The sequence below is a fragment of the Enoplosus armatus genome, chromosome 3 (genome assembly GCF_043641665.1).
Source record: "Enoplosus armatus isolate fEnoArm2 chromosome 3, fEnoArm2.hap1, whole genome shotgun sequence".
Taxonomy (NCBI): domain Eukaryota; kingdom Metazoa; phylum Chordata; class Actinopteri; order Centrarchiformes; family Enoplosidae; genus Enoplosus; species Enoplosus armatus.
In genome coordinates this window covers 16,485,364-16,499,035 of record NC_092182.1, presented here as the reverse complement: position 1 = coordinate 16,499,035, position 13,672 = coordinate 16,485,364, and the positions used below count along the sequence as shown (strand labels likewise).

General features: G+C 41.9%; 1 protein-coding gene across 1 annotated transcript; it reads left to right on the top strand.

Annotated features, from left to right (window-relative positions):
- The first annotated feature begins 313 nt into the window (after positions 1-313).
- On the top strand, positions 314-11,642 carry prdm2b (PR domain containing 2, with ZNF domain b). Its single transcript, XM_070903022.1, has 7 exons — positions 314-428; positions 1,382-1,485; positions 1,842-1,994; positions 2,972-3,098; positions 5,567-5,671; positions 5,840-10,377; positions 11,548-11,642. Exons 1-7 carry the CDS (start codon positions 314-316, stop codon positions 11,563-11,565), a joined length of 5,160 nt encoding a protein of 1,719 aa, XP_070759123.1. The 3' UTR covers positions 11,566-11,642.
- The last annotated feature ends 2,030 nt before the right edge of the window (positions 11,643-13,672 follow it).

Sequence of the window (13,672 nt, the reverse complement as noted above, 5' to 3'; positions counted from 1 at the left end):
AAAGTTGTATTAGTTTGTGTGTTTCCCTCACTGAGATGCAGTTTGTAATGAATTCACTTTGACAGCTTCCACTCAAGTGTGCTGCTGCGTTATTAATCACTCACTTCACTCTGTATTTACAGTCCATGTGATGACGCTACGTTGAGACTCTGTGCCCACTGTCTTGTGGAAAACCTACCTGAACAGGTAAAATATCTACTTCTTACTATCTGTAAAATTAGGATATTATCCACTGATGTTCGGTTTGACATTTTCACAGGGTTTTGATGCTTTTTGATAACAAAAAATGTCATCTTTTATTGCATTGTAGATCATGGCTATTAGTGGAGGGACAGTGGAAACTCTAGATGAAATTCCAGCTCATGTGTGGAGGGGTTTGCCTGACTGTTTGAGTCTTAAACCTTCCGCTATAAATCAAAGCCGTGTCGGTGAGTGCACAAGTGTCTGTTCTGTTTTAGATAACTGCAACTTAAACATCATCTTTTAAGACCATGAACGTGTTGATTACCATTTGCATTTCATTGATGTACAACTTTGAAATTGACGTCCAGCTGCCAATGATGGTGGACCACAGTGAGACCAGAATGTGTTGGAAAATAATCAGAATCAGAATCAGAAATACTTTATTGATCCCCGGGGGTAAATTGTACAGTACCTGTGCTCCCATTCAAGAGTAAAAAATGGCATAATTTAGAACTAAAAGTATGTACAAAATATAAAAATAAGAAATAGAAAATAAAAAATATACACATTTACAGTATTTAAGTGAACAATGAAGTAAAAAAATATATACAATAACAATGTATATGTATGTGTATACATATATATATATATATATATATATATATATATATATATATATATATATGTATGTATTGCACTGAAAATAGAGAACTTTAGAGCTTCAGTGAACTGTTAACACATTTGCGTTTGGACTATCGTATAATCGTATAGTGACATGTTTCTATTGTCGTCAAAACCTGGACAAACTTATATAACAATAACAATATTCGTCACCTTGATCTCTGACTTGGAACATAGCTACCTACTGATCTCTTTGAAACTGGCAGATTCAGGCTACCATGCCTAACTTTAGACTGATTTGTTCTGTTCACAGAGCTAAGCTGAAAACAAAACCAGTGTTAAATAATGCCAAATTATTATAAACCTCATGCTAATACTGAAGATCCACATCCTTAAGTCTAAGGTTAAGTTCAAGGTTCACCACTGTTACAGTTAAACACAGTATAAGATATCTTTTTTCTCGGGCACCACTCTCTAAATGTACCAAGAAATGTACATAAATGGATACAAATTCAACACATTTAGTGCTTGAAAATATATAAAAATCTCAAATGTTTTTCCTCATTCTTATTTTCAGGTGTCTGGGCCACTCGGGTCATCCCTAAAGGCAAGCGGTTCGGCCCATTTGTTGGAGAGAAGAAAAAAAGGTCCCAGGTCACGAGTAATGTTTACATGTGGGAGGTACGTTACAGGCTGCTCCGTTGGCTCCTTTCCCTAAAATACTCACCTCCACCTTTTTGTGGGAGTCACTGCATAACTAAAACAAGCCCAACTACATTCTGTATCAAGTGTGGCACCTACGGTTGAAAAGAGTTGATATGTACCTACTATATAACATTTGTTGTCACCTGTAAAAGTTGTATGATGAACTGCTGTTAAAATGAAAAGGCCTTTGTTATTACATTTCCATGTGTTAACTCCCACTTGGGTAAAGGTGACCCCATTCAGTGCTCCTGTCCAGGTCTTCTAGAGCTACATATATATATATATATATATTTTTTTTTTTATAACATTATCTTTGTACCTGTGGCCTGCAGGTTTATTTCCCTTCGCGGGGCTGGATGTGTGTTGACGCCACAGACCCCATGAAGGGGAACTGGCTGCGATACGTGAACTGGGCACGCTCCAGTGAAGAGCAGAATCTTTTCCCCCTGGAGATCAACAGAGCCATTTACTACAAAGCTTTAAGGGTAGGTCAAACACACATTCACACAGCCAGTAAATCTGACAACCAAGGGCACGTGGTCTGAAATGTAGTGAATAAGTGGATGAATGAAAAGTCTTCTGGGTTTTGATTGTTTTAGGATTAAGGCATTGAAGAATGTAATGATCTGAGAAATACAATTAGATTAGCATATATAAAGTCTTCAGTCTTTTCAGAAATGTATCTAGTATGTCACCAAATGTGTTTCAAATACCCCCCCTCATGATTGTAAATCATTAGAAACACCTCTCGATATAATCTAGTCCAGTTCAACACCACTGCAAACTACAACCTCAGTAATAAACATATTGTTAAATTAACACTTCTATGACAGTGTCAGTCAAAATCTTATCTTCGTGAAGGTTTGTTGTATGGGTGTACCAGTGGCCAAGGAGTTTATAATAATGATGCATTCACCTCATAAATCATGACACATTTCTCACCCCTTCACATTACCTTAGCTGCTTTTTAATAATAAAAAGTATTGGTATCGATATTCTGGCCCTGATATTACTTGATCAAAACCAAATTGTGGCGTCTCCCACCTCTAATTTCGAATGCAGGACTTTTACCTGTAATGATGTGCTTCTATATTGTTGTAGGATCTGAACACTTCGTCCACCACTTAAAACTGTCTAATGCAGATCATGCGTGTACCAGTTTGAAATTGCTGACAGTGATGTGTTTGTATGAAGCTTAGCACCCATTAAGATTCATGAAAATCTAAAAAAGTGGTTAAAATATATGGAGTTAAATTGTGACTACATCCCTGTTACAGTAAATGTGCCATCCAAAAATGTGCTCCATTGAAGAATACACTGCAGACTATGGTGAAAAAAAACTGTCAAATTCCATAACCCCCCTCCCCTAGACAGATAAGATGCACAGTGGCCCAAATATCCCCCTTGCCTCTCAGCAAGCCGGGCTGTGATTGGTGGCCGACCTCATCTCTCATTGTTGCAGCCTATCGGGCCGGGAGAGGAGCTGCTGGTGTGGTACACTGTGGAAGACAACCCTGAGATAACAGCTGCACTGGAGGAAGAAAGAGCCAGCAGTCTGAGCAGGAAAAATTCACCCAGGGCGAAGCGAGGTGAGGCCTTACTTACAACCAAGATGACATTTTGATCTCCGATGTGTGTGCTGCACACATGCCACGCCAAAAATAGCCACGAGTCGATGTCTTTGCAGCTCAGTCGAAGTTGTAAGTGGCGAGCTAGCTAGCTACAAATGAAGGAAGGCTAGTGGTGGCTAACGTGAACGGTTGCGATGTGTGGGGCTTTTCTCTACTTTCATACCCGACCTAAAACTCGTCGCTGCCAGCAGATTCAGCTCTAAATTACGACCAATCAGCCGACTCGTTGCCGCAAAATACCCTGTTTAGCTGTTAAACGAGCATCTGAGCAACTTTTTAGAAGCTTTTCCTCCTCCTCTGGGTCCTGACGTTGTCGAGGATGTGACCTTCCTTGAGTTCCTAAAGCATGAAAGCCATCCATCGGCGAGCCTCTGTACTTGATGATGGCCTAGCAGGTTAGCTAACTAGCCAGCTTCCTTATTCAACTGCGTGCCAAGCAGAGCGCATGTATTGAATAACAACCTAAAATATAGCTGCTATATCTCGTGGAGAGTGTTTAAAATTAGCCGTCACGTCGTTTTGGGTCCAGAATAACCAGTTCATCGAGTTGTCAGACTTGGTGTTGCATGCTAGCATTAGGCTAAACGGCTAGGTCTGAACGCACGGACATCTCCGTGTACATGACCAGATGGCAAACTGCCTGGAGTAAATAATCATTAAAACTGATCATGTCGACATGTTCAAAAGACGGTTAACACAGTGGCACACATTATAATGGCTCGGTCTATTGTTGTAGCCGGGTTTGATAGCGTTGGCATGTCGAGACTTAAGGCATCAAAACAAAACCCAAATTAACTAACGTAAAATGCATTTCCAATAAATTAATGACAGCTGGAAAACGTAAAACATTAAAGTAAGGGATGTATGTATCTATGTAACGTTAGCTAATTGTAAGAAACAATCAACCTGGCTGCTAAATGTCTCAATTACATATGTCAGAATGAACTTTGGACATAGTGTTTCCATGTTTTGGGTCGTGTGGGTAATTTCAATGCAGGACCACAAAGAAGAAGGAAAATTGGTTTAAAAAAATTTATATATTCAGTGTCTGCTAACTGATCTTATCTGGTATAGCCTTTGATACTTGTTGTTTCACCTATCTATCTTAAATCTTTTGGTACTGTCTCTTGGGACGTTAGTGCGTTGTAAAGGTAAAGAAATCCTGCAGAAATATTATTGTGTAATACCACAAGAATACAATATCCCTGTGGAGGTAAAATGTCGTTTACATGTTTGCAAATGCCATTTAGATACTCTTTATTTGAATGTAATTAAATCAACACACAAATATATGGGACATACAGAAAGTCAAATCCATCCCTCTAACTCCCGAAATGTCCGTGAAATAAGGTAGGAAACAAATATATAAGGGCTGTGAGCTACATGTCATGAGTTTTTATCTTTGAAATGTCGCTGTCCTTGCTTGAACAGGCTTTTTGTGAATCGGGTTATGTGTCGTTTCTTGTGAGAAGAGCCTGCTTATTTTTCTGTGTAATCCTACTGGCAATAGCCTCTAGCACATCATCTCTTTATACTGCAGTGTAGTGGCTTTTGGCAGCCCTGTACTGCACTGCAAAGTCAACCTTGATGAAGTTAGCCTACCTACCCTGCTAGCTTCATTTTAATATCAAACACCATGCATGTTACCTAACTGATGTATGCCAGAGGTGGTGTTCTTACATAGTGACTGATGGATTTAAAAAAATTATGACAGAAAAGGCTAGGGCTCTTAAATGCTAGAGCAGTGAAATTATAAAAATGTTTGGGTTGGTTGTGTTGCTGCTGTAGATTTAGTAGAATGCCTCTGACCATGCTGGTCAGATGACAGACCTGCAGCATGTGTTTCTCTGGTATGAATTAGGCTTTGTAGGCCAGGTCAGGTGACCTTGTTGACACACTCCAGTGATGAGGAGGTGCCAGGGAAGCCTCTTGAGTCAGACAAGGCTTGGAAATTCAAAATAGTGTCATGTTAAGCACAGCCTGAGACTAAATTTATTTTATTTATCAACTGACTTATTTGAATTACTCATTGAAATTGCTCAATGAATGCAACATGAAGCTGCTTTGGGACCGGTTGCAAGCTTGATTTCTCGCTGCGTTTTTAAATAGCATTATGTGGGATTAGACCCAGATGAGTTGGCATAGTACTTGAGGTGAAAAAGTTTTTGAAAGTTTTTCCATGGGTCTATTTATTGCAAGTAATCATATGTTACATATTTGTTGATCTCTTCTCTAAGTCGCATTATGAAACGCCTCTAGCAGGCCATTTGGTTACTAGAATTTGTTTGCAATAGATAATCAAAACCTAGCACTGACAAAAAATGTTAGGATAAACTAATATTAGTTTACTACACTTTTCATTTTTAAAGCTGTGTTTGCTTTTGATCAAGCCTGATACAAAGTGATGTGTGTGTTTGTACTTGCAGCCAGAAGAAAGCTGCTGGAGAGATCCAGACAGGCTGGTTTGGGTGGATTCGAGAAAACAAGTGTAACAAAACCTACTGTCAAGGAGATGTGGGATGGGGAAGACGGTAAGTTGACTTATTTTTATGGGTAATGAGCATATTTACATTTTTTCACCCACTCTTCCATTGAACATGTCGTCAGTAGTTATTAAATTTTTAAGAGCGTTAACTGTTAAATTCTTGAAATGGTTTGACGAAAAGCATAACTTGACACTCCTAATAAATCATTTACAGATCTGAAGGAGGAGAATGAGAGGCCATCAACCTTAGGGCCCTCACAGGAACTCCAGGAAACCCATCCCGTGGCAAGCACTGACCATAGAGATATGGAGGACATGTCAGCAGTGATTATGGACAGGGGAAATGGGGAAGAGGAAGAAGAAGGGGAAGAGGAAGAAGAGGAGGAGGATGTGGATGACTTGGAGGAACCAAGTGAAATACAGCAGCAAACTGCTCAGCATTCACCTGCAGCTGAGTCCATGCAAAATAAGCAGCCTGCCCCATCGCTGACCTGTGGTCAAGAAAGCCATAAGGATTCACAGGGAAAGCTGGAGTCTTCCTCGCTTGCAGGGCAAGAACCAGAGGGTGATCCTGATCTTGACCTTGATCCTGACCCTGATGGTGACCTTGAGGGTGATCCCCACGGAGAGTCATATCCCTGTCAGCACTGTGAGCGCCACTTCTCCACCAGACAGGGTCTGGAACGTCACAATCACATTCATGCCATCACTAACCAGCAAACACAACTGTTCAAGTGCCGGTACTGCAGTAAGTCCTTTGGCTCACAGGTGGGGCGCCGGCGTCATGAGAGAAGGCATGAGAGTGGGCCAAAGAAAAGGCCTGGCTCTCTGGCTGGGACTGCCAGTCTACTTAGTCCTGTGGTGCAGACTGACGGTTCAAGTCCCGACTGCACCAGCCCAACTAGTCACTATATAGCCATAGGGTCCCAGTTTACTGGAGGACTTCTGCACAACTCTGAGATGCAGAGAAAGGAGTTGGGGCCTCATGCCGACCGTCCCTTTATATTGGATGAAAATGGAGAGTCTAAGGAACTTCATCCCTGCAAGTACTGTAATAAAGCATTTGGCACACACACCAACATGCGCCGACACCAACGCAGAATACACGAACGGCACTTGTTACCAAAGGGAGTTCGCAGGAAAGGCATGCTGCTGCAAGAGGCGTCAGTGCAGCAACAGCCCGATGAGTCCCCCAGCACCAGCCCTCCGCCCGTCTACGTGCCCAGTGCAGACACAGAAGATGAGGCAGACAGGGACGATTACGCAGTTGACATATCCAAAAACATCTCTGAGAATCTGAGCTTCTACATTGATGGCAAGATTGTGTCCACCAGTTCGGTGAGCACCTGTGAGGTGATAGAGGTGGACTCCAGATCTGCAGCTCTGTTTGGTCTGGACACAGTCATCATTGGCCCAAATCAGATCAGTCAGGCGCTGAAGGTGGAGGGTAGAACAAGTGGTGCAAAGCAAATCTCTAACATTAGCCAGCCAGCAGCAAAAAGAAGAACGTCTACACCCCCACTTGTTCCAAGCCTTAAAGTGGAGACTGAAACTGCGTCTTTCACGGCCTCTTCATCATCTTCATCATCCTCTACGTCATCCTCATCTAACTTGCTAGTGGGAGGAATGTTCCAACAAGCTGCAGATTCATCAGCATTTCAACGAGAGAAAACGGTTTATCTCTCACCTAAGCTGAAACAGCTCCTTCAGACACAAGACATTCAGAAATCAACCATTGCCCTGATAACAGAAAGCCACAGGCTAGCCTCCCCGCTGTCAGTCACGCCGCTGCCGGGGGCTTCAGGCAGGTTTAAAAGAAGAACAGCCTCTCCCCCGTCATCTCCACAGCTCAGTCCTGCATGTAAAACAGAGAGCTGTAAAGCCGAGGTAGTGAGCTCATACACCCTTAAGGTGCCAAAGCTGGAAAGCCGCAGCGCGTCACCTCCTGGGAGCCTACTGGACAAGGAAGACGGAGACAGCCTTCCTGGAAATAATATGCACGGCCAAACTTCCTCTAATAGTGGTGGAAATGCCTGTAATCAGCAGCCCTTGGATCTGTCAAACTCTGTCAGTAGGAGGAGTGACAGCTTTAACAAGGTGCTTGGGGATTCAGCCCTTGATTTAAGCTTCCATCGCAAGAGCAATGTCGAGCCTGAATTAAAGGGAAGTCCAGCACCACAGCCTTTGATAAAAAAGAGAAAGCCTAACACCAGCATGCTTGAAAAGGTGCTGATGAATGAATATGTAGGTCCAACTTTGCCGGGAGAGGAGGGCCCCTCGGCCATACCGAACCTAAGTTGTTTTCATTCTCGCTCTCCAAACGTTGCATCAGAGTCTGCCCACCCCTCTCCGCCCCCTTTGACCCCTGTCACCATGAACCCCTCTTCCCCGGGTACCTCCAGTGTGACGTCCCCAACACCGCCTCCCCCTGTACTACCTACCATACCCTCTCCACCGACAATGCCTAGCTCTCCTCTTTCTCAGCCTTCTGACTGCTCTGCACTGAGACCTCTTCCTGTCCTCTCACCAAAAATGTCTCCAAGATCAGTTGAACACAAGCCCCTGTCAGACTCAGAGGAGATTTTGTCAGATGAAGAAAACAAAGATGAGGAAGATAACCATATCCTCGAGCCACTGGACTCCCCGAAAACTCCACTTCAAGTTCCCCTTAATTTTACAATGACATCAAGCCCTCCTGAGCCGACATCGGTAGATCTGTCCACTACAGATGTTTCTCTGACTACAACTTGCAACAGTCTGCTAAATGGCAAAATGAACCAAAACCCTGACTCACTAACGGAGAAATCTCTTGCTGCTCTCTCATCTCAGCCAGAATCCTCATCTTCCTCACCATCTCCTCTTGCATCAAATTATCCATCCCCACCATTAGTTTCACAATCCCTCCCTCAGATTAAGATAAAAGAAGAGCCTCAGCACTGCGTAGATGACCTGTCACTTATGAATCATGCACCTCAGGATGGAGACTCCTCACTTCAGCCTTCTGCTCCTGTTAAACCGTCTGATAAAACCTCTGAGGCGGAGGAAGTCGACTCGACATACTGCAAGACTTTTGTGTGTAATGTCTGTGAGGAGCCGTTCAACTCCATCAAAGAGCTCAGTGGACATATCACGGAGCATGCTGCGGATTGGCCCTTCAAGTGTGAATTCTGTGTGCAGCTGTTTGGTGACGCCCCAGCCCTGCTGGCTCACCGGACAACACTACACGGAGTGGGCCGCATCTTTGTGTGCTCTGTTTGTTCCAAGGAGTTTGCATTTCTCTGTAACCTCCAGCAGCACCAAAAGGATCTGCATCCAAATGAGCCATGTTCACATACCACCGTAGAGAGTGGCAAGCTAAGGCCACAAAACTACACAGATCCATCCAGAGCCAAAGAGGAAAGCAGTCCCTCAACACCAGCACCAGAGACGACTGATGAAGCTGCTCCACACAATGACTCTGATTTATCAAAAGAGGAGCCTGATGTCAACGGTGATCATGCAGAGGAGAGCGCAGAGGACCCCAATGAGGAGCTGTACACTACAATTAAGATCATGGCCTCAGAGGGAGGGAAGCCTAAAGGCCCAGATGTCCGCCTTGGCATTAATCAACACTATCCCAGTTATAAACCACCCCCTTTTCCTTATCATAGCCGTTCCCATGCTGGCTCTGTGGCCTCAGCTACAAACTTCACCACCCACAACATACCACAAACGTTCAGCACTGCAATTCGCTGCACCAAGTGTGGCAACAGCTTTGACAACATGCCCGAACTGCATAAGCACATCTTGGCCTGTGCCAATGCTAGTGATAAGAAGCGTTACACTCCCAAGAAAAATCCCATCCCCCTCAAGCAAATAGTGAAGAGTCCGAATGGAGTCGTGTCACCCTCACCAGCCATTGCAGGCCAGAGTGCTTTCCGTAGAATGGGTCAGCCAAAGAGACTTAACTTTAATCAAGATACTGGTAAAACAAAAATGAGTGCCCTCAGTAAGAAGAAAAACCAGCTGGTTCAGAAGGCAATTTCACAGAAAAATAAAGCTGCCACTATTGCAAAGAAGGCTACCGTTAAAGTTGAAGGAGAGCTGGCCTCTAACGTCTGCCCCCACTGCAGTCGGGAGTTTACTTATCCTGCAAGTCTCAATAAACATATGGCAGTCAGCTGTCCCTTGAAGCCTGTTGTTAAAAAGGGCAAAAAAGGTCTCGCAGAGGTGAAAAAAGAGGCAGTGTCTGTGGTAGATAAAAACATGAATCTTAGGAAGAAAGCCTCAGACTATGAAATATCGCAAACGGAGTCGGGGCCTAAACCCCTGGGAAAGACCAGAACCCGTAGCTCTGGCGCAGCAGCCCCTGAACCCTCCCAGGCAAGCAAAGGAAAAACCGCTGTTATGCTGGGCCGACTAAAGAGGCCTGCCTCGTTCCCAGCACCAGTTTCTGCTAGCAAAAAAACTAAGAAGGGCCAAGTTCAGTCTCTACCTCCCACCCCGTCAGCCCCAGACACTCCCAGTGACACTGCACAACAACGGCCAGCCATGAGAATGCAGCGTATGGGCAAAGAGGCAGCACCCAAGAGATTAGCAGAGGCCAAATCACCACCACTACCACAACAGCTGAAGAAAGAGGAGCGGTTCTCCCTTCGAACAAGGGACAGAGTAGGTGGTCCAGTCACCAGGAGCTTACAAATGGCCAACACAGCTCCTTCTGCTGAGGTGAAAACTGAGGAACCACTAATTCAAGAGCCAAAAGAGACTCAGGTGAGACATTGTCATGCGTTTGTTCCTCTGTCTCTCTTGTTTTGTCTTGTCTGTCTGTATTGGGGCTAGACGGATACATTTGCCAGGACAATATTAACTTATTGAAGGTATATCAGTATCAGTGTATGTCAGCTGATAGGTGACAAGAATTCACAGCACAGAGTTGCTAAAGATATATTTGAGGCAATTTATTGTCTCCATTACATAGTTTGTCCACCAAAAAAGGAGTATTTTATACTATACTTATACTTTATTAACTGCAAAATGTCGAGCTCCGTATATATCTTTGTTACAATTCTTAAATAACAATTAAGAACGTTTTATGAAGTTGCTGTTTACAGATAATCTGAAGGATTAAGTATTTCTTCATGGCTGTAGAAAATTATTTTACTTTTTACATAAGCCATTGGAATTAGCCAGACAGGCCTTATAGAGAATGGGAGGGGCCACAATATCTTAAAAAAAAATATCTTAAAAAATCTTATCTTAAAAAAAAAAAGCAAAGCTAAAAGCAGGTCAGTTTTTCTTAGCTCATGAAAAGTTAACATTTTGGATAGACAGGGTTTTCACATGGCAATGACGTAATATGTGTTTATGTAAAAAATAAATTGGCTGATTCAGATTTTTTTTTATATAACTCAAATATCAATATTGGACTCAAAATTCCATCATTTTTAGTACAAATGCTGTTGAACATCTGAATTTAGAATTTATGAACAAATTACTAAAGTACAAGTGCCCAGGTCCCAAATTTGTTTTTCCCCCCATCATATTACTTGTAGATCACACAACTCTAGGGCTACGACTAACAATTAATTTTCATTTTTATTTTCAATGTTCCAATGATTGATCAAGAAAATAATTGGCAGGTCTATAAAACATTAGAAAACAATGAAAAATGGAGTCCGAGGTGATGTCATTAGAATGTCTCAGTTTCATCCAACCGACAATCCAAAACCCAACGATACTCCGTTAACAACAACGTTAAGACAATGAAAAGCAGAAAATTCTCACATTTAATAAGCTGGAACCATCAAACGTGTGGCATTTTTGTTTGAAAAATTACTTAAAGGATTAGTTGATTATCAGAATTGTTGCAGATTAAGTTCCCGTCAATCGACTAACCTAGCTCTGTGTTGCTCACCTTTTTGTTTGTCGCTTGTGTTGCAGGAGGTGCAGATGAAGTGAGCCACGAGGACATCGTTGGGCTCTTCTTGGGAACACGGTGCTCTCACCTCTCAGGCAATGCTGTGGACTAATCAAGGCACTGACAGCGCTGAGGTTGACCTTTTTGCGGTGGGCTTATTCACTCAAAACAAGTGAAGTCTGCTAACCTCAACTGCCTTTGCTGGATTTAACGAGGGGAACTCTCATTATCTTCCATCTATCTTTATGAACTGAACTGAGCCTCGATTTTAGCCAGCCTTGCAAAAAAAGGAAAAAGAAACTGTAAATGACAATGAGTTAATATATACAAGACGTGTCATTACTTGACCCAAAACAGTAACATTAGGGCTCCGTTATGTTGGGAAGCTGATATATTGCAAATGGCAATCATGTATCAGTTAGGGTTAGGGAAACTTGTTTATTCTTTCGTTCCGTATTTTCCCCATTTGGTTGTTTTAGATTTTTGGATGTTTCCGAAGTCTCTTAATGCATGTGCTGAATAGAATATAAACTAGATAAAGCCAATTTCCATGTCTCTCCCAACAGGCACCTACTTCAGTTTATACATGATTTGCAAAGTATGTATGTTTTTGATTTAAAATTCTGTAGTCATTTTATTGTAGAATATATCTTATTGGCATATTTTTGTTTAGGAAACAAAAATGAAAATGGCAGTTGTTTACTGCAACAATTGGTCCTCAGGAACACTGTATATGTGTGTGGTAAGTATGTGTATGGTAATGGTTGGATGTGCGGCCTGACAGCTATTCCTTTTGGTCTAAATCTCATGTATGTCTCATGTTTTTACTTGCTTTCTCAGACTCTTTTGTTTATCTGACGTTAGCAGGTAATTCCAGTTGTAAAAATGATGGGAATTATGTTGTAGTCTCCTTAAAATAATGTCCATCTTGGAAATAATTTTTATTATGACTCATTCAGCCCAGTGTTCTCACAGCACTTTAAAAGAAACTGCCAAGATTTGTAGCTGGATTGGTAAGATTGACCTAATTAAACGGTGAATAATGGAATGTATTCAGGTCTGTTTCACTTTGCAGACAGTGGTAAATTGGTGCAAATCATTCATCTAATCTCAAATATGACTTTTTACAGCCTTTCTGCCAACAAATCTCTGAATTGGTTGTCTCCGTTTGAGCAATTTGTCACCATATAAATGACCCATGAACCAACTTTTATATGCCAAAATGCATGATAACTCAAATCCTCAAATACGTTGAATGCAGCAGTTTGTATATTTTTGTCCGTTGTAAGTTGATATGTGAGAAGTTGTTTCATGTGTTGTTTTTCTTTCAAGAGCCATGCCACAGTAACTGAAAGATTGTTCTTCTTAGGACAAAATCATCTTTTGTTTCTGTGAGTTGATATATTTGGTAAAACTACCATTGAAAAGCTTCTTATTTTTAGTTTATAGTCTTCTCCAGTGCTCACCCCACTTTCTCACTCTTGACCATATCCAGTTGTACCACAGAGATACAGACACACAGGCAGTGCTTAAACGCTTGTAGCATGTTAATGGGACAGTAAATTGAACAATATGATTTGAAGCTAATTTATATTTCCACGAGAAATCTTCATGTTTTGCCTTTCAGCATCAAGATTATGTATTTAAGGATGAACAAAGACAAAAATCCCGAATGACCTCAAGTAAAACATTGCTGTAATTGACATAATAAAAAAAGAGTTTTTCAATTTGTGTAAAGCTTTTATTGTTTTTACATATGGGGTTCCCAGTTATGCCCAGCTCTGCGACGTGGGTGTAAACAGATGGGAGAGAAATTGAATGGGTGGAAATGGTTTTCCAACATTGATCCAGGTCAACGCAAGAAGTCCATTTCCACCCATTAAATTGCTATCCTTAAGAGAAAATTAGTTTTCAAGTTCATGATTTAATATGCAATGTATTTCTACATTATTATAGTTTACTGGTTATGTAAACATTAAGAATTACTTTGTGAATGTGGAACCAGAACGTGATTAACTGCACTCATAAGTGGGTCTGACTCCCTGCAGGCTATTGTATTCACTGAGACCCTTGTATATATATATATATAATAGATGTCCCTGCCATTGCGGCTGTAATAAAGTTTTCCACATTACATTTGCTGATTGC